This window comes from Rana temporaria, chromosome 2 (assembly GCF_905171775.1).
Source record: "Rana temporaria chromosome 2, aRanTem1.1, whole genome shotgun sequence".
Lineage (NCBI taxonomy): Eukaryota > Metazoa > Chordata > Amphibia > Anura > Ranidae > Rana > Rana temporaria.
In genome coordinates, this window is record NC_053490.1 from 19,099,185 (window position 1) to 19,120,727 (window position 21,543).

Below are 21,543 nucleotides of genomic sequence, written 5' to 3' on the forward strand. Positions count from 1 at the left end.
CAATATTATAATGTATTTATTTTTTGTTCAAAGTAATGCTTTGCTACACAAAAACGATGGAATTGCATAGAAAAAGGTAGACATGGGAAAGGAGGAACTTTTAAGGTGCCAGAAACCAAAAAACTATACTATGTATAGTAAAATTTTAATACATTTAATACATCAGATAAAAAAGATATAAACATCTCAAATTTAAAATTGCATGTTTCATCTATTGAATTGGTTGAGGGGGTTGAGCAAGTTCTTTCTTTGGTAAATCCACTTGGATGGGCGCCAGTGGAGTCCTTTTCAGGAGAGAGAGAAGGGGATGACTTCATCACTGGGGGCTGGCAGGAGACCGGTTATCTCAGGGTGCCATCACAAGGCTGAATCGGCAGTCTCCTGCACAGTGGTCTGAGGCCTCGTACACACGACAGAGTTTCTCGGCAGAATTCACCGAGAAACTCGCTCAAACCCGGATTCTGACGAGAAACTCTGTCGTCTGTACACTTTTGGCTCGATGGAGCCGCCGAGGAACTCGTCGAGAAAATAGAGAACATGTTCTCTATTTTCTCGTTGTTCTATGGGAGAAGGCGGCCCGCCGAGCTCCTCGGTGGCTTCACCCCTGAACTCGACGAGGAACTCGACGTGTTTGGCACGTCGAGTTCCTCGGCCGTGTGTACGGGGCCTAAGAGGGGACTTTCACCTAACTTTGAGAGATTTTCACTAACCTCCTTCTGTTCTGTCCCCAGGACAGGAAGTGAAGGAAAATGTTCCCAATAGTAAAGGGTAACGCCGGTCCAAGTTTTATTTTTTTGCCATCTGTACCATTGGGGACATTTTAAATTCCTGTCTCAGAGGTGCTATAGGACGTTAGATGAAATCTTCCTACGTTAGGGGAATGCAAACCTATATCATGTATAGTAAATGTGACTAGCAGTCCATAGATACAATTCTTAATGATAAACCACAACTGACCCCGTACAGTAGCACCTTACACACTATGGGAAATGAGAATTGCGTTCACTTTTTTTTTTTTCTCTACAGGCGAAACAATAGTTCGGAACCCAGAAGACCTTTCTGCTGAAACCATGGCGAAGTAGGTGTCCAGGTTCCTCTATAATACACTGTTGTACCATGTTGGCTGCTATGGACACTCTGCATTTTTCCTCCACTTCTGTTTTTTTTCCCCATTGTGTCTTAAGCCCTGTACAAACGATCGGTTTGTCCGATGAAAGCAGACCGATGGACTGTTTTCATCGGACAAACCGATCATGTGTGGGCCCCATTGGTTTGTTTTCCATCGGTGGGGGAAAAAAAAATAGAACATGATTTAAATTTTTCCTATGGATAAAAAAACGATAGAAAAATCCGATCGTCTGTGTGGAATCCACGCATGCTCAGAATCAAGTCGGTGCATGCTCGGAAGCATTGAACTTCATTTTTTTTTCGGCTCGTCGTTGTGTGAGATTTGCCTAAGTAGCATTTTCAATGAAATGTGATGCATTTTGTATTTTTTCCGTTTTCTGAGATCTTAAACCAACACTTTTTCTTGTTGATTTGGCATTGTGTTTGAACAGGGACATCGGGAATGTGGTGGAACTCTTGTATGGGGACCTGCCCCCTCCTATTATGCTGATTGGCCACAGCATGGGTGGCGCTATCGCAGTGCACGCTACAGCTGCTAATCACGTGCCAAGTTTGCTGGGACTCTGTATGATCGATGTTGTAGAAGGTGAGTTTCACAGACTGCCTGGAACCCCCGACTGGGTTCTTCCGCCAAACAGTGCCTCCTGCCATCCAAACCCTTCTAGCAGACCAATAGCTAATACCAGCCCTTTACCCCAAGCATTGTATGCAGACAAGATGTTGAGGTAAAACCAAAGGAATAACTTTATTGAACAGAAATCAGGTTTTTATACACTTCAAAAATAGGGCAGTTGCCACCTGAATAATAAAACATTGGGTTAATCATCCCACAATTGTTAAGTAAAGAGGTAAAATTGACACAAGACTAATCACATCCTGTATGACTCTCCAGAAGATTAGCAAACGGACAGAAACAATAGGCGACTCGATGAACAATGGGAATTCACACCTAGGAGGCACGCAATTGGAGAAAGACTCTTCACACCTAGACAGGATAGGCAAACATAGGTACCAGTAAACACACAACTCTTTAACCTCTACAGATCCGCTCTATAGCCAAAAGACCGCTACAGCGCAGACCTGACTTGCTGGGAGGGCGTCCCTGGACGTCGTCCTGTGCTCGTGCAGCCTGCGCGCCCCCCGCGATCAACGAGTCTGAGACTCGGCTGATCACAGATCAGAGTAAGGGGTCGAACCCGACCCCTTACCACGTGATCAGCTGTCGGCTAATGACAGCTGATCACGTGATGTAAACGGAGCCGGTAATCTGCTATTTTTTTCCTCACTCTTATAGTGTGATAGCCGCTAAAAAAAAAGTTGATCACTGGAGGCTGTCAGAGGGACATCGGTCCCGATGAAGAGAGCCAGCTGCCAGTGCCACCTATCTGTACCCACAGTGCTGCCCATCAGTTTCGCCTACCAGTGCTGCCCATCAGTACCCACCAGTGCCGCCTCATCAGCGCACATCAATGAAGAAGAAAAATTACCTGTTTGCAAAATGTTATAACAAACTATGAAACGTGTTTGTTTTTTTTCAAAATTTTCCATTTTTAATTTTTCTTTGTTTAGCAAAAAATAAAAACCAGCGGTGATTAAAGCGGGGGTTCACCCTATCGACAGGAAAAAAAAAAAATTTTTTTCTTTTACCTTTAAATCAGGCATTGTAGCGCGAGCTACAGTATGCCTGTCCCGAATTTTTTCCCCCCATACTCACCTTGTAGTCGTCCATCGAAGATACCGGGGAATGGGCGTGCCTCTGGAGACGGAGGATGATTGACGGCCGGCTCTGGCGCGTCACGCTTCTCCTAAATAGCCGAAATAGGCTTGGTCTTCACGACGCGTGCGCATAGCCTGTGCGCAGGCGCCGTGAAGAGCCGAGACCTACTCCGGCTGTCTTCGGGGAGAGTGACGTGCCAGGGCCGGCCGTCAATCATCCTCCCTCTCCATAGGCACGCCCATTCCCCGCGGGAGCCGAAATCTACGATGGACGACTACGAGGTGAGTACGGGGTTAAAAAAATCGGGACAGGCATACTGTAGCTCGCGCTACAATGCCTGTCTCGATGGTAACATCATGTGGGTCAGGGTGAACTACCGCTTTAAGTACCACCAAAAGAAAGCTCTATTTGTGTGAAAAAAATGATAAAAATGTAATTTGGGTACAGTGTTGTATGACCGCGCAATTGTCATTCAAAGTGTGAGAGAGGCAGGAGAGGGGTTTAAAGGAACACTAAGGCAAACTTTTTCTTTTTTTTAAATAACAAACATGTTATACTTACCTCCACTGTGCAGCTCGTATTGCACAGGGTGTCCCCTAACCCGGTCTTCTGGGGTCCCTCGGCTGCGGTCTCTGCTCCTCCTCGCAAAAGCTTTCCATCTTCATGCGAGCGATGTCGCATGGTGGAAAGCTTTTGCGAGCGCGCTCCCGTGATACAGCAGCGGGCATAGCCGCCGACTGTATCACTCGACCCCGCTGCTGTGATTGACAGCAGCGCCAGCCAATGGCTGCGCTGCTATCAATCCGTCCAGCCTAGCCAATCAACGGCCAGGCTGGGAATCGAAGAGGATCACGTGGACGCGCACCATATGAGATATAACAGGGGTCTCTAAACTGCGGCCCGAGGGCCAGATGCGGCCCTTTGCTAGCCTTTATCCGACCCTCAGGGCTTTATTCTTCCCACTGACTCCAACAAGGGGGCACTTTTTCTTCCACTGATACCAATGATGAGATACAATTACTAATACTAATAGGGGCACTAGTCTTTATCCTACTGATCGCAAACTATGAGGCCATATTTATTCTCATCAATGCTGAGCACAGGCTTTTTCTGCCCCCGCTGGCCACAATCCGGCCCTCCTAAAGGCTGAAGAACAATAAACTTTGTTTGAAAAGTTTGGAGACCCCTGATATATAATAATAATGTGAAAAATGTATCACAAAAAATCATAAATTTGTTTTTCAGGCACGGCCATGGATGCACTAAATAGTATGCAGAACTTCCTCCGCAGCCGCCCCAAAACCTTCATATCGCTGGAGAATGCCATAGAATGGAGGTCAGTGATTACTAGTAGTTTGTTTTCTCAATGTTACAAAAAAATGCAAATTCCTACTTGAAAATAAAGTGACTTTAGAAATGCATAAACATATTGATTCAGTGCGTTTTATGCCTGTATAGATCACGTAACACAAAAATCTTTAGAATAATCGCCCTTTTGCTTTTTCGTAGTGTGAAGAGCGGTCAGATCAGGAATCCGGACTCGGCCCGGGTCTCCATGGCCGGACAGATCAAGCAGTGAGTATTGAGCTGAAACATCTGTCTGGAGCCCTGAGGTTTCCTAAATTTTATTAATTTGGAGAACCTCTCTCTGCTCCACAGATGTGAGGAAGACTCAAGTCCTGAGGGACCCAAAGCTATAGTAGAAGGTATCATCGAAGAAGAGGAGGAGGATGAGGAAGAAAATGGAGGACACTCCGTTAATAAGAGGAAGAAGGCGGATGATACTGAGGTAGATAGTGTGTAGGGTATTTCTTTCTTATTGTTTTGACCCCTAGTAGGTGGAGAAATGCCCGAGTGATACTGGTGAGAAGATTCTAGATCTGAATCTCATGGCACTGGTTCAAACAGACTCTAAACCCAAGAGGCAGAGGAGTTGTTGGGTTCTTGGTTCCAGGGCTATAAGGTAGTCAAGCTGTGCATCTGTCTCAACACAAGGAAAGTAAAAGATATAGGGGTTGATTTATTAAAGGAGAAGTCCAGCATGAGCTTTTTAGGCTGGGCTTCTCCTCTGGGTCACAGGAGTGCAATTCGTTTGGCACTCCTGTGACCCATTTTCAGTCTGAAGCCCGCTCTCCGCTGACGTCACAGCTATCAGATGAGGCAGCGCGTCATCCCGACATAGGAAGCCTGGATCCGCCAGCTGCTTGAACTGATGGCAGTCACTGTGCACATGCACAGTGGGGAGGCGGCTGTGAAACAGGAAGTCACAGCCAACATGGTGGCGCTGGGGATCTGAAGACTGATGCCCCCTTCTAAATCTCCCCTGTGTAATACTTTAGGTTAATGTGAGGAACTGCAATCCTGCATGTTGTATAAGGTATTTAAAGTGTTGCTAAACCCACAACAGTACAATCAGTCTTTATATAAAGTAAAGCATGCTTGTTATACTCACTGTGAAACCTAAGGCTCCTTTCACACTGGGGCGGGAGGTTCGGTGGCATTAAAGCGCTGCTATTTTTAGCGGCACTTTACCATTGGAATTGCGGCAGTATTTGACCGCTAGCGGTGCGGTTTTACCCCCTGCTAGTGGCCGAAGAAGGGTTAATACCGCCGGCAATGCACCTCTGCAGAGGCTCATTGCCGGCGGTATAGCCGCGGTTTCCCTTTGCTTTCAATGAGAAGGAGAGGTGGAGGAGCGGTAAACACAACGCTCCGTCACCGCTCCAAAGATGCGGCTATCAGGACTTTTTTTTTGTTTCAATATGTTTATCGAATATTTGAAGGGTAGAACATAAAAACATCTATAACAAAAGGTATCATAGGTATTGTGACATACAAGCTTCCAAAATGTATTTATACAATGTAGTCATAGCAAGATGGAAAGTATTACCATGAAGCAGGAGTATCGGGCCACGGAGCCCAGCAATCGTCAAAATGCTTACATCTCATTGAGTTAATAGCTATCAGTCTCTCAAAAGTATAGTTCCTATGGGTGGCTGTTACTATATCTGACAGGTTTAAGGCCTGACTGGATTTCCAATTTTGTAGAATCTTGGAGCGTGTCTCTAAAAGTATGTGCGTAACCATCGGCCTCATGACATGTTGAAATTTGTCAATGTTCAAATGTAAAATCGCCAGGGCAGGGTCTGGGGGCGTGAGTACACCTGTCAGGGAAGAAATAAGATGGAAAACCTGGTTTCATAAACTTCTTATATTCGGACAGTGCCAAAGCATGTGAAGTAGGTTCCCCGGTTGTCCACAATTTCTCCAGCAACTAGGAGATGCGCCTGGGAAGAACTGGGCAATTCTAAGCGGGGTGTAATGCCACCTGTTCGCTAACTTGATCGTTAGTTCCCAGTGTTTGACACAGTGTGAGGCCGTATGTATGGTCTTGAATGCTTGTGTCCATTGGGAGTCAGAAAAAGTGGTACCAAGGTCCGATTCACATTTTTTCATTGCTATGGTTTTTGAAAACGTCATCCTATCCCTGAGCGTATTATAGAAGAAGGATATGCCTTTTGTGACAGGTGTGGCTGAGCGGCTATCAGGACTTTTGAAGCAGTCCTGCTAGTGCACGGCTCCAGTGTAAAAACGCCCTCAGGCTTTCACACTGGAGAAACAGCAGCCGCTGTTTCAGGTTGGTTTGCAGGCGCTATTTTTAGCGCAATAACGCCTGCAAACCGGGACCTAAGGGGTTAGTCCTCTACATAGGTGTAAGATGGGTGTTTGATTCAGTCTTCTCTGATTGGCCCCTTCTTCCACTGTCTCCAACCCATCTGCTGATAGTAAGGAGCCTTGGGGCACTTACATGCTCAGTTCGGTGTGTCTTGCTAGAGATTTTTTTTTTTTGGGAAAGTGCATGTGATCAGCATAGGGCCAATCGGCACTGGTCTAGACCAGGGGTAGGCAACTTTGGCACTCCAGCTGTGTTAAAACTACGAGTCCCAGGGAGCTGCGGTGGCTCAACGCGATTGGCACTGCGCTGACAAGCCATTCACCTCTACAGCTAGGGGTTCGGATCCCGGTCTCGGCTGCATGTGAATTGAGTTTGGTGGTCTCAGCCCGGCTCCCGGTGGGTGTGCTATGCGAGGTAAGCCTGCACTTAGTACGCCCACCCCCCTCCCACCAAAAACCACCACACTTACACGCACTCGAAATTGGGCTAACATGCACGCACTTTGACCACGCGGTCTCTAAAAAGAGAGGCGAAGGACTAACGGGGCTGATTGAGTGGGCTAGATCCTCTCACTCCCTTATAGGGAGTCCCTCTGCCCCGTTGGGCTTCAAAGCGGAGCAGGTAGGGCGGGCTGTGTGGGAGGACCCCCTCACACACCCGCCATTGCCACCCGGGGCATGGAGAAAGGTGGCAGATTGCCTCTGGGGGAGGCCTGCCTACTCCCAACTCCTGCAGTCCGACTCCTCTCTCGAGTACACGCACAAAATACACTTTAAAAAAAAAAAACTACGAGTCCCATCATGCCTCTGCCTCTATTTGTCACTCCTGTGAATGTCAGGGTCTTGCAATGTCTTGTGGGACTTGTAGTTGTACCACAGCTGGAGTGCCAAGGTTGCCTACCCCTGGTCTAGACAGGTCAGGGGTTCTGCAGACCTTTAGGACAATCAGAGGAAAATGAAAACTCCTACTACAAGCTTCAACCAGACACTGACAGAAGTCACAAGACTGCTATATACTGCTGGTGAAAAAAGGTATTTAGCCGTTTATATTTACTAAAGTAATTGCATTTCCATGTTCTGTGTGCTGTGGTGGATCAGATATGCTTGCAGGCTCCTGGGTTTTAGAAACACTTTAAGGGTCCTATAGACTTTAGGTTACCGCCTTCTAATCTGGTAAATTAAGGTCACAAAATGTCTCCAGGTCACAGACTCCACTTTATGAGGCTCAAGTGAGATCATGGCAACCAGACAGGTTCCTTTTTGTTTTCCTCCTAAGCCAGCATTGGAGGTGTGCATTGTACCCCCCTCTACTCCTCTTCATGGGCTGAACATGAACAGTCATCAAATTTGATTGTACTTGTTTTAATAAGTACTGGCCAACCTAATTCCGAACCATAGCAAAGTTGTATATCTCTGCCTGTGGAACTGTCATATGATGGCCAGTGTCCGTTATCGGCATGTATATAGAGCCTGTCACCTTTCAGCTTCCATATTGCTTCATTTTTTTCTAAAACTTTCTCCTTTTAGACCAAGAAAGAGCGTCCTTATACCTGGAGAATTGAGCTGTCTAAAACGGAGAAATACTGGGACGGCTGGTTCCGGGGGCTCTCCAACCTCTTCCTTAGCTGTCCAATCCCTAAACAGCTCCTCCTGGCAGGTAAGCCACCCCCCCCCCCCACACTGTGCATGGTATGGTCCACTCTTCATTATCTGCTGTCAGTTCTGTAAGCAGTGTCTTCAGATGGGTTGTGTTCATTTTTATCTTGTTTGACTTTCTTTTAGGAGTTGACAGACTGGATAAAGACCTCACCATAGGCCAGATGCAGGGTAAGAATGTTACTTGGTGCTCTAATCTACAAATCTATAGCCTTGTATTTTTTTTTTTTTAACCTTGATAAAGGCTTAGCGCCTTGTTTGATGCTTGCTGGGGCTCCAGTTGTCCAACAAACGGCACTGGAAACTGCCAGCCATTTAGGCCTGGTTCACACCTGCACACCTACATGCATTTTTTTAGTGCATTTTCAGTTTTGCAGACTGTGACGGTAGTAGAATGATATCCCCGTCAAACATTCCCTTTCTTCCCATAAAGAAAATCACCCAATATTCCACGAGGAGGAATATTTCTGGGATCGCCCAATAATCCACACATGAGCCAAGCTTACTGCTGGAACAAGACACACTTTAATGGCAGCTTGCTGCTAGGTATATATGCAGTTTACAAGCTAATCCTCAATCAAAGAACAATGAAATCTCCACCCCCTTTTCACACACAGTGGGGGCTCCCATACAGATTATAGGCAGACACTTTGGCGCCGACTCTGAAGACACATTTCTTTAGATAATGACATCAGTGAAGTTAATTACCAGTTGTAACAGAATACGTTATCTAGACAGCTTGGCCCCACATATAGAAGAGGTAATTACCACAATGAAGCAATTAGAATAATTAACATGAGCCACTTATCTAATCATTTAGACACAGAGGAATGAGTCACACATGAAATCACCTTTTACCTCTAACACACACAGCATTACTAGCAGGGAGAATTAAACTGAAGCATATCCTTCACACAGACACACACTACAGTCTGTGTAACATGGTTTCCTATTGGGTTATGTTTACTTCTGTGCATTTTATGGAAAGGGCCAGGGACTTTTTTCTGGTTTTTGGTTCAATAGACTTCAATTGACCAAAAAAACATGTATTGAAAATTACACCTGCAATATGTGAACTGCAACCTGCAACTCGGTGTTGCTCAGTTCCATGGTGGTGATCTGTAATGGCTGACAGTTTCCAGTGCTAATTGCTGGGTAACCAGAGTGTCAAACAATTAATTGAAGGGTTAAATTCTATTTTAACCACTTCCGGACCGCCGCATGTACATTTACGTCGGCAGAATGGCACGGACAGGCACATTGGCGTACCTGTACGTCCCTGCCTAGACGTGGGTCGGGGGTCCGATCGGGACCCCCCCCGTACATGCAGCGGTTCCCGTGGCTTCAGGAGCGATCCGGGACGAGGGCGCGGCTATTCGTTTCTAGCCGCCCCCTCGCGATCTCTCCCCAGAGCTGAAGAACGGGGAGAGCCGTATGTAAACACGGCTTCCCCGTGCTTCACTGTGGCGGCGGCGGCATTGATTGAGTGATCCCTTTTATAGGGAGACTCGATCGATGAGGTCAGATCTTCAGCCACACCTCCCTACAGTTGTAAACACACACTAGGTGAAGCCTAACTCCTACAGCGCCCCCTGTGGTTAACTCCCAAACTGCAACTGTCATTTCCACAATAAACAATGCAATTCAAATGCATTTTTTGCTGTGAAAATGACAATGGTCCCAAAAATGTGTCAAAATTGTCCGAAGTGTCCGCCATAATGTCGCAGTCACGAAAAAAATCGCTGATCGCCGCCATTAGTAGTAAAAAAAAAAAAATAATAATAAAACTATCCCCTATTTTGTAAACGCTATAAACTTTGCGCAAACCAATCGATAAACGCTTATTGCGATTTTTTATTTTATTTATTTTTTACCAAAATTAGGTAGAAGAATACGTATCGGCCTAAACTGAGGAAAAATTTGTTTTTATATGTTTTTGGGGGATATTTATTATAGCAAAAAGTAAAAAATATTGAATTTTTTTCAAAATTGTCGCTCTATTTTTGTTTATAGCGCAAAAAATAATCAAATACCACCAAAAGAAAGCTCTATTTGTGGGGAAAAAAGGACGCCAATTTTGTTTGAGAGCCACGTCGCACGACCGCGCAATTGTCTGTTAAAGCGACGCAGTGCCGAATTGTAAAAGCCCCTTGGGTCATTTAGCAGCATATTGGTCCGGTCCTTAAGTGGTTAAGATGTTGCCTGTTGATCCCGCCATCCCCATCATTATAACTTGATCTTCAGTGCAGGGTCGGCATTGCTATTCAGCTGTCATTGGAACAGTTGGTGCCTTTTTAAAGCGGAGTTCCACCCAAAAATGGAACTTCCGCTTATCCGGTTACTTCTGGGTAATAGATCGCCACAGAATACGCAGTGATCGACGCCTTGTCCCGGCCCCCCACTGTCTTCTGGGAGACTTGCAGGTCCCAGAAGACAGCAGGGACCAGTCAGAACACACAGCACGACTCGACAGCCCCCCCCCCTTTTTTTTTTTTCAGCGGGTGGCTGTTTTTTCATGAAGGCATTCTGAGCGGTTTAGGAGCCGCTGCAATGCTTTCAAAAGTGGCAGGAGGTGACGCAACCATAAACCAATGACAAGTGTCAGTAAACCCCCCAACATTTTTGTGTCATTGACTCTAAAATTAATTGCATTTACTGTGTGCTCAGTTTCTTTCATTACTACCTTCTTCGATAGTAAATATCTGTTCCTCTACTTATTCAGAGTGGGGCTTTTCCAGTCGATCCCTCCATCTTCAGCATTATCGCTCATCCCCCCCTCCCATGCTCCAATTTTACCTGGAAGGAAGCTGTGGACTTCCTCTTTTCTTCCCATGAAACCACCGCAGTTGACACATGCTTGCCCAGCTGTTATATGAAAGAGCACATCCCTAGCATCCTTTTAGATGTGCATGTTCTTCCCTTCTGGCTGTGCAATCTGCTGATTAGTTACTTGATTACACTCCATCAGTTCTGCTTCTGGAACAGATTGCAAAGCTAAAGTCTACACCAGTTTTTTTTCAACTCCAGTCCTCAAGGTGCCCCAACAGGTCATGTCTTCAGGATTTCCCTCAGAGGAAACGGCTGTGGTAATTACCAAGGCTGCATTCACACCTTTGCGTCGGCAATATGCGGCGTATTGCGGCGACATGAAATAGGCGTTTTGTCCCGCGATTTGCGGCGACAAAACGCGGCATTTTTCAGCCTTGTTTTTTGCTGGAGGGGTGATTTTACACTGTCGGCTATGCCCGAACGCCGAAGCCGCCCGAAAAAAAGGGTACGGGACTTGTTTTGAGCTTCAGGCGTTTCGGCGTTCGGCATGGAGATGTGAACCATCTCCATAGAGGGCAATGTAAAATCATCCCTCCTGCGTATCAGGGGCTGCTGCGGCTTCAGGCGTATATACGCCTAGGTGTGAATGGAGCCCAAGGCAGTGAAATGTATCAAATCGCCTGTGCAAAATAATGGATAGCCTGAAAACATGACCTGGCGCCTTGAGGACTGAAGTTGAGATATGCTGATCTACAGCACCCAGAGGCCAACTGGAAGGAGCATGCATTATTAACCACTTGTGAACCGCCTAACGTACATGTACTGCGGCAGGTCGACTCTATTGTGTGAAAACCTGTACGTCATACCGTGCAATGGCCACTAGGGGGCCCATGTGTATCGCCAGAGGCACGATTGCGTGCTGATTGGACAGGGGGAGCCTATCGGCGATGTCCACTGGCCACTTGTGATCGTTCCCTAGAGAGACAGAATGGCAGATTGCTGTTCTGACAGGGGAGAAGATAAAAAAAATCGTGTGTTCCTCCTAAGCAGAAACACGGATCTCTGTCTTCCCCCAGTCAGAGCAACTCCCACACAGTTGGCACCGGGGACACATTTAACCCTTTGATCGCCCCTGATGGTAACACCTTCCTTGCCAGTGTCATTAGTGCAGTAACAGTGCATATTTTTAGCACTGATCACTGTATTTGTGTCGCTGATCTGCAAAAAAGTGTCCGGTGTCTGATTTTTGTCTGACGCAATCCCGCCCAAAATCACTGATCGTCGCCATTGCTAGTAAAAATAAATGAAAGTGCCATAAAAAAAATCCCATCGTTTATAGACGTGATAACTTTGTGCAAACTAATCAATATACACTTATTGGGTTTTTTTTTTTTTTTTTTTTTTTTTTTTTTTTACCAAAAATATGTAGCGAAATACATATTGGCATAAATTGATGGAGACAGTTTGAGATTGTTTTTTTTTTTTTTATTTGATGCGTTTTTGTAGCAGAAAGTAAAAAATATTATTTTTATTTAGTTATTTTTCTGAACAAGGCTCTATGTGTGGGAAATAAGGGACTTCAATTTTGTCAGTTAAAATGACACCGTGCTATATTGCAAAAAATGGCCTGGTCATTAAGGGGAGGAAACCTTCCGGGGCTGAAGTGGTTGGACAGAAGCTGAGGGATGTGTTTCTTCATACGACGCTTGGGCTCATAGCTTCATCACACGCTAAAAAAATATTTCCTCCTCGCTATCAAACGGTGAGATGTGGCGGTACATGGGCTACATCAGGGGTAGGCAACCAGTAGCCCTCCAGCTGTTGTGGAACTACACTTCCCATGAGGCATTGCATGGCTGGCAGTTACAATTACTCCTAGAGGCATGATGGGGCTTGTAGTTCTGCAACAGCTGAAGGGCCCCAGGTTGCCTACCTCTGGGCTACATCATGTAACTGCAATATAAGAGGCTAAAGAACATGTTTGAGCTTCGAGAATGTGTGCGATTTACGGGCAGCCATTGTTGGGGGTCCTATTTATTGCTCATATACAATAAGTAGTTCTAATGGATGATGTGAGGTATTAATGAAAGACACACTTTAGTTTGCTCTGTGGTTACACAGCCCTCCTTGTAATCATAAACTGAACGCACATCTCCCTCATCAGGACAGGAAATGGGGGGTAATCTCCCCAGCGGGACGCAGGCAGCAGTTCAAATCTGACCTAGATTGCAACTTATCCTTTCACTCAAATGTAAGGTGTTTACAGCATCTTGTTTCTTCTCCCAACAGGAAAGTTCCAGATGCAGGTCCTCCCACAGTGTGGTCATGCTGTACATGAAGATGCCCCAGATAAAGTAAGTAACCAGCAAAAGCCTAATCTTTTCTGGCATTTTTGTTTTATCACAGTGTGCCCCATCTGGCTGATGCCCCCGGAAGTTGGAAGTCCCAGTTATCTACACTAGCTTATGGATGTTGAAATATCAATGGTCCCAAAAAAAGTGTCAATCGTGTCCGATCTGTCTGCCGCAATGTTGCAGTTGGGGGGGGGGGGTGGGACTGACTAGAGGAGGAGACGTATCGCTGTTCCTGATTAGTAGGAACAGATGATCTGTCTCGCCTCTTCTGTCAGAACGTGGATTTGTGTGTACATCGCGCAAATCCCCATTCTGGCTCGCCTTGCCAGCGGACATCGCGGCCGCCGGCCATGCGTATCGGATCCCCCGCCGCCTGCTATGGCTCTTAAAGGAGCCGCCGTACAGGTACAGCGATTTGCAGAACGAGCCACTTTGCCAACGTAAATGTGTGTGTGTGTGTGTGTGAGCTGGTCGGCAAGTGGTTAAATAACAAACATGTTATACTTGCCTGCTCTGTGCAGTGGTTTTGCACAGCGCAGCCCCCGATCCTCCTCGGTGTGCTCCCGGCTTCTCCCTCCTGCTGGGTGCCCCCACGGCAAGTTGCACCCAAGCATGCGCGCTCCCGAGCTGTAGCTCTGTGTCCATACACACACGGAGCCACGGCTCAGCCCCGCCCCTTGCATCTACTGATTGGCTACCACTGCTGTAAATCACGGCCAGTGAGCCAATCGAGAGTGTCAATCTTCAGAGCGGCAAGGATCTTGTGGACATTGTTGGATCGAGATGGGGCTCAGTGCGCTATTGGGGGGGGGGGGGGGGGGGGGGGGGTTATTGCTGCTGCACACAATGTTTTTTTTACCTTAATGCATGATGGGGGGAAAAAAAAACCTTGTGCCCTTACAACCACTTTAAACTTCAGCTTTAACAATAGAATTCAAGGTTTGACAAAAAGATCCAATGCCTGTCCCTGGTCATTAAGTTTTTATAACATATTTGTGGAATGCCCAAAGCATGCCGCAGCGCATTCATTTTCCCCTTTTCTCACTTTTTTTTTTCTTGTAGGTTGCTGAAGCTGTTGCCAGCTTCTTGGTCCGACATCGATTTGCAGAGCCAGTTGGGGGGTTTCAATGGTGAGAAATTGCTACATGAAAGGAAATTTTTAAAGGAAAAGTCCACATTCAACCCCTTGCATTACACCGATTTAAAAAAAAAAAAATTGAGAAACTGAGACTGAACTTGGGATGAGAAAATACATACATTGAAGTAATTGCACTTTAAAGATTCTTTGTAAAAACTGCAAGCATACCATGAGAAGTCCAACGAGATGCCTGCCGCCTCTAGACTTATCTCTAATATTTACATCTGTCGGGTTTATTGTGCTTTAGGAAAATAACTTCCGGAGCTCCAGCGCTCCTCCTTCATGAGCAGAGTTGCTTGAACTGCTATGCCCGCCCTTTCCTTCCTTCCTTCCTTCCGGCCCATTTACAGAAGCTTTTGTATTATGTGTACTCATTGACAAGATACAAAGGCTTCTGTAAATGGGCAGCAGAGTAGAGGGGCGGGCATAGCTGCTCTCTTTTTGGATCTATCCTCCTTTAAAGCTGGAATGTATTTTTCAGAAGTGCAATAAACCTGTCAGAAGTAATGGAGTTAAAGAGGAGTTCCACCCAAAAATGGAACTTCCTCTTAACCCACTCCTCTCCCCCTTACATGCCACATTTGGCATGTAATTTTTTTGGGGGGGGAGTGGGGGCTTCAGGAGAAGGGGACTTCCTGTCCCACTTCCTCCTTCCGCCGAGGGGCTGCAAAGGCGATTAAGCTTAATCGCCTTTTGGCAGCCCCTCCCTGTAGGCGATCGCCTAGGACACGTCAGGTCCTAGGCGATCGCCTGTCCAATCAAACAGCGCCGCGCGCGCATGCGCAGTGGGTGCCCGGCCGTGAAGCCGAAAGCTGTCACGGCCGGGTGCCCACAGTGACAATGAAGATGCCGGCCGGGGGTCCGCTCCTCTCTCCCCCTCCCCGGCCGGCATCTTCATTGTCACTGTGGGCACCCGGCCGTGACAGCTTTCGGCTCACGTCAGGTCCTAGGCGATCGCCTGTCCAATCAAACAGCGCCGCGCGCGCATGCGCAGTGGGTGCCCGGCCGTGAAGCCGAAAGCTATCACGGCCGGGTGCCCACAGTGACAATGAAGATGCCGGCCGGGGAGGGGGAGAGAGGAGCGGACCCCCGGCCGGAACGTCGCTGGAGCCGTGGAGCAGGTAAGTGTCAGTTTATTAAAAGCCAGCAGCTACACTTTTTGTAGCTGCTGACTTTTAATAAACGTAAAAAATGGGTGGAAAACCCCTTTAAGTCCCAGAGGTGACATGCACCTAATTGGACCTAACTCGGTGTGTGCAAAATTGCTGAATTCCTGGAATCCAGGTTTAAAGCCATCAGTGATCCTAAAGGTAACTGGAGTTGATTCCATGCCTTTCCTCCTTCTAAGCCTCCCTGTTGGTCAGTGAAGTTGCATATTCTAGTAAAGATCCATTAGGTATGCTAAAAAAGGGGGTGTGGCTAGTTTGTAGAAGGAAAAGTTTAAATTTGCATATAAATGTAGCAGCCCGTATCTCTGGGGCAAGCGTAGCTTTTTCTCCATAGACTCTGATGGGAAAGATGCAGGCTTTGCTAGTGGACTTTTATTTTTTTATATTGGAGCCTATGAAAAAAAAAATAGGACATACTTGCTAAGTATCACACAGACCTGCACAACCATAATCCTAGTGGAACCCATTGTTAACCCCCTGCTTAGTATAATTTTCAAAGCTAAATGTGTCCTGTATTGCAGCAGTTCCCAAGCCAATTTTTCTCAGGGATCGGGAATGGGGGGGGGGGGGGGGGGGGTATTCACGGAGTCTGTCCTCAACCCCCTTTTACAGCACAGGCCCCTCTTTATATCAGTGTCCTCGGTTTTTCTTCACATCCCAGCCCCCCTTTACATCACTGTGTTCCTTTTACAGTACAGTCCACTTTACATTAATGTAACAGGGACTGCTCTTTAACCACTTGACCACCGCCCCATGTCAAAAAGACGTCCTGTTTTTAAAGTTGAATATCTCAGTAACGGCAGCAGCTGCTGCCACAACCGAGATATTCATCTTTTCAGGGGGCGGTGGTGTACACGATAACGGCGGTCTCCGCGGCGGATTCGCCGCGAGATCGCCGTTATCGGTGGCGGGAGAGGGGCCCCCCCCCTCCCGCGCCCTCCGCCGCTTACCGGAGCCGTCGGTAGCGGCGGAGGGGATCGGATGTGTCCGGCAGCTGAGCGGGGACGAGACTGAAGGAGAAATCTCCTTCACCCGTCCTCATAGCTCTGCTGGGCGGAAGTGACGTCAAAACGTCAGTCCCGCCCAGCCTCTTAAAGAAACATTTTTTTTTTTTGTCATTTGAAAAAATGACATTTTTATTTATTTTTTATTTTTTTTGCATTTAAGTCTAAATATGAGATCTGAGGTCTTTTTGACCCCAGATCTCATATTTAAGAGGACCTGTCATGCTTTTTTCTATTACAAGGGATGTTTACATTCCTTGTAATAGGAATAAAAGTGATCAATTTTATTTATTTTTTTATTTCAGTGTAAAAAATTATAAAACTAAATAAAAATAAATAAGAAAACAAAAAAAATTTTTTTTAAAGCGCCCCATCCCGACGAGCTCACGCGCAGAAGCGAACGCATACGCGAGTAGCGCCCGCATATGAAAACGGTATTCAAACCACATAAGTGAGGTATCGCCGCGATCGTTAGAGCGAGAGCAATAATTCTAGCCCTAGACCTACTCTGCAACTCAAAAAATGCAACCTGTAGAATTTTTTAAACGTCGCCTATCGAGATTTTTAAGGGTAAAAGTTTGACGCCATGCCACGAGCGGGCGCAATTTTTAAGCGTGACATGTTGGGTATCATTTTACTCGGCGTAACATTATCTTTCACAATATATAAAAAAATTGGGCAAAATTTATTGTTGTCTTATTTTTTTATTCAAAAAAGTGATTTTTATCCAAAAAAAGTGCGCTTGTAAGACCGCTGCGCAAATACGGTGTGACAAAAAGTTTTGCAGTGACTGCCATTTTATTCTCTAGGATGTTAGAAAAAAAAAATATATAATGTTTGGGGGTTTTAAGTAATTATATAGCAAAAAAAACTGTTTTAGTGTCGTAAACACCAAATCTGAAAAATTAGCCCGGTGGGAAAGAGGTTAAAGGGGGCACTGTGATATAAAGTTGACTGCACTGTAATGATTACAGTGCAGTGCCCTCCCCCCCCCCCCCCCCCCCCGCTGTCTGCCCATCGCAGTGCCCCCCCCCGCTGTCCATCGCAGTGCCCCCCCCCCCACTGTCTGCCCATCGCAGTGCCCCCCCCCCCCGCTGTCTGCCCATCGCAGTGCCCTCCCCCCCCGCTGTCTGCTCAGTCACAGTCCACATCCTAACCCAGATCCCCTGCCCACCCGACAATGTCATCATCAGCAGGGGATGGGAAGAGCTGGAGATTCGGAGAGCTCCTCCCTCCCCCTGCTGATTGAATGACATCATCGGCCAGGTGGGTGAAGGAGCCTCGAGAGGACACACAGGTATGGCTGCACAGCAGGAGGGGAGCGTTCAGACTGTGGCTCATCTACTGCTGCGCAGCTCGGTCAGCAACAGGCCAAGGAACCGGCACCCATCCTGCGGCCCAGGGGTTGGGGATCGCCTGCTGTATTGGGTATAGGTAGCATTAGGAAGGCAATAGAGAGCTGTTAGGCTTAGTTCAGTTGAGCCATTGCTTAACTTACATTTATGGGATTAGTAACATGAAGCTGATCTCTTGCATGTATGGTGTATTTAAAAAAAAAAAAACACTGAATGATCTTGACATTTCCTGTAAAGTAGAACTGTGTGGACGGGCTATGGACATTGCAGTTGCCACGTTTGTGCAGGAGTGGCTGTAAGTGGCTGCAGCAGACCAGCAGCACTGAGAAACGACATTGGATAAAAGAAAGTAAAGGCAGCCATTTTATAGGCAGCACTTTAGCAAACTGGGGGTTTCATTCAGTTGGGGTTTACATCTACTTTAAAGCGGAGTTCCGGCCACAATTTCACTTTTTAAATATAAATACCCCTGTAATACACAAGCTTAATGTATTCTAGTAAAGTTAGTCTGTAAACTAAGGTCCGTTTTGTTAGGTTGTTACAGCATTTAGACACTTTATAAAATAGAAATTGACTGGGGCCATCTTAAGTGTGGGCATCATGAAGCCAGACTGTATGACTTCCTGGATTTCAGCCTTGCAGATCTCGCACATGCTCAGTGCTGCACAAGCAGGGTAATAGGTTTCAGATCAGGTTTCAGCTCCTGTACTGTCCAAGTCACATGATTCTTCGAGACTGGGGAGTGCACAGACTCCTGGAAAGTTACACCCACTACATTCCCAGGAGTCTGTGCGGTGTAGGTTAGGAAGCATTAAGCACCTAGGTGCAGGAAGTGGGAAGATTAACTATTCTGCCTAGCAACAACACTTTGAAGGCATCTAAAAAAAAAAAAAAATTCTTAAAGGACTAATGACATTTTTTTAAAACTACTGATGTAATGTTATATTTATGGGTGGAACTCCACTTTAACAACATGTTTGTATATCCTCCATAGCCTGGCTACAGTCCTACTTTAAAGCGGTATTAAAACTCAAAACCAAAAATGTAATCTATTGCAGCTTACTGATCATTAGATGTCGTGGCTGCATTAGTTTTCTGGTTCACCTGGTGATCTGGCTAGTAACACACCTCCTTTTATTAGAGTGCCTCCACTCTGGATGAAGGAGCACAGGGGCACCATTGGATAACAGCATTGTGAGGCTGAGGGGGGCAGTGTTAGATGTACTTGCAGATTTAGATACACTAACAATGTGAAGCCAAATTCCAGCTCGCACTTTATAATCTGTTACAAGTTTTTGTTTTGTGTTTTGTCTTGCAGTGTGTACCAATCCTGTTAGTGACCTGCTCTGCGTGACTGCGGGAAAACTTCTGTAAATAAAAAAAAGCTCCAGAAATAAACACGGCGATGTTCCTGGTTCATCAAACGTCAGCACAGCCGAGCAAAGCCAGCGTCCTCCGTCAGTACATGCCAATCAATATCCAGCTGCCATATATTCCATGTCCTTACTTTTACTTCCCTCGGGGGTCTGACCTCTTCACGTGAAGTCATGACAGCGGGGGCGGGGTCCCCCATGGTCTGAGTAGGTGATGTCAAATTGTGGCTGGATTATGAACTTCTGAAACTTTTTTTTTTCTTTTTTGTTTGTTAATAGCAGCACAGTTTATATTCCTGTGTAATATTTTCTTCAGCTTAGTAAGTGATATGATCTTTTGAATGGACTTTTTCATTCTTTAGTAGACTTGGTGCCGGGAGGATAGGACGGATAGGTCCCGCCCTCATCTTGGTGTAAACTTCGCATAAGCTCCACCCCCTTGTTGCAGCTTGCATGACCGACGCTCATGGTCCTGGGATGCAAGATCTTAAAGTGTACCTGTACTGGAGCGGGGATAAGCAAAAAGCGGACCTCCAGCTGTTGCCAAACTACAAGTCCCATCATGCCTCTGCCTCTGGGTGTCATGCTTGATGCTGTCAGAGTCTCGCTATGCCTCATGGGACTTGTAGTTTGGCAACATCTGGAGGTCCGCTAATTGCTTATCCCTGATAGAGCATCCTAAACTAGGCGCCACAGCAGATGGCAGGCACCATAGAGTTCCATATATCTATATATATTTCAGTAATCCTCACAGCGCCACCAAGCGCCTATGCAAATACTGAAGCATTGCTATGGATTCGGATTAAAGCACGCTCCCGCACATCTCGGCCCTGGTGATTGGCTGCTCCAGTAAAAAAAATCATATGTGCCGAGAGGCTCTAGTACCACTTAAAGCGGAGTTCCGGCCACAATTTCACTTTTTAAATATAAATACCCCTGTAATACACAAGCTTAATGTATTCTAGTAAAGTTAGTCTGTAAACTAAGGTCCGTTTTGTTAGGTTGTTACAGCATTTAGACACTTTATAAAATAGAAATTGACTGGGGCCATCTTAAGTGTGGGCATCATGAAGCCAGACTGTATGACTTCCTGGATTTCAGCCTTGAAGATCTTGCACATGCTCAGTGCTGCACAAGCAGTGTATTAGGTTTCAGATCAGGTTTCAGCACCTGTGCTGTCCAAGTGACATGATTCTTCGAGACTGGGGAGTGCACAGACTCCTGGAAAGTTACACCCACTACATTCCCAGGAGTCTGTGCGGTGTAAGTTTGGAGGCTTAAGCACCTAGGTGCAGGAAGTGGGAAGATTAACTATTCTGCCTAGCAACAACACTTTGAAGGCATCTAAAGAAAAAAAAAAATTTCTTAAAGGACTAATGACATTTTTTTTAAAACTACTGATGTAATGTTATATTTATGGGTGGAACTCCACTTTAAGGACCGCCTAACGCCGATATACGTCGGCCGAATGGCACGGCTGGGCATTTAACAATCGCGTACAGATCCGCGGGACCCGATCGCCGCTGGAGTCCCGCGATCGGTCCCCGGAGCTGAAGAACGGGGAGAGCTGTGTGTAAACACAGCTTCCCCGTTCTTCACTGTGGCGCCGTCATCGATCGTGCGATCCCTAATGTAGGGAACCACAATCAATGACGTCACACCTACAGCCACACACCCCTACAGTTAGAAACACAGATGAGGTCACACTTAACCCCTTCAGCGCCCCCTTGTGGTTAACTCCCAAACTGCAATTGTCATTTTCACAGTAATCAGTGCATTTTTAATGCATTTTTTGCTGTGAAAATGACAATGGTCCCAAAAATGTGTCAAAATTGTCCGATGTGTCTGCCATAATGTCGCAGTCACGAAAAAAATCGCTGATCGCCGCCATTGGTAGTAAAAAAATAATAAAAATGCAATAAACTATCCCCTATTTTGTAAACACTATAAATTTTGTGCAAACCAATCGATAAACGCTTATTCAACAATAAAAAATTGCGCTTATCAAAATAGAATGGTCAATAAAATTGAATTAGTATTTGACATAGAAGTGGAAATAGGGAGGCAGCAGTTCTGGTGCAGAAGCACAAAATAAAGAACAAGGCAAAAGGGGGGTTAGAACTGCGCCATAGCACCAGGACTTCGTATGATATAAAGTCAATGTAGCACATTAGCCCTCAATAGGGTTATGTAGAGTCTGTAATG

At 46.1% G+C, this 21,543-nt stretch overlaps 1 protein-coding gene across 2 annotated transcripts in view; it reads left to right on the top strand.

The window, feature by feature from the left end:
* The window catches only part of PPME1 (protein phosphatase methylesterase 1), a 37,208-nt gene extending 17,531 nt beyond the window's left edge, over positions 1-19,677 (top strand). For both annotated transcript variants that reach the window (XM_040339941.1, XM_040339942.1), the window contains exons 6-15: positions 1,027-1,078; positions 1,560-1,714; positions 4,091-4,181; positions 4,355-4,420; positions 4,505-4,634; positions 8,048-8,177; positions 8,303-8,347; positions 13,235-13,299; positions 14,362-14,429; positions 19,284-19,677. In XM_040339941.1, the coding sequence (XP_040195875.1) occupies positions 1,027-1,078; positions 1,560-1,714; positions 4,091-4,181; positions 4,355-4,420; positions 4,505-4,634; positions 8,048-8,177; positions 8,303-8,347; positions 13,235-13,299; positions 14,362-14,429; positions 19,284-19,302 (821 nt within the window). In that variant the 3' untranslated portion in view covers positions 19,303-19,677. The remainder of the gene's footprint in view (positions 1-1,026; positions 1,079-1,559; positions 1,715-4,090; positions 4,182-4,354; positions 4,421-4,504; positions 4,635-8,047; positions 8,178-8,302; positions 8,348-13,234; positions 13,300-14,361; positions 14,430-19,283) is intronic.
* The last annotated feature ends 1,866 nt before the right edge of the window (positions 19,678-21,543 follow it).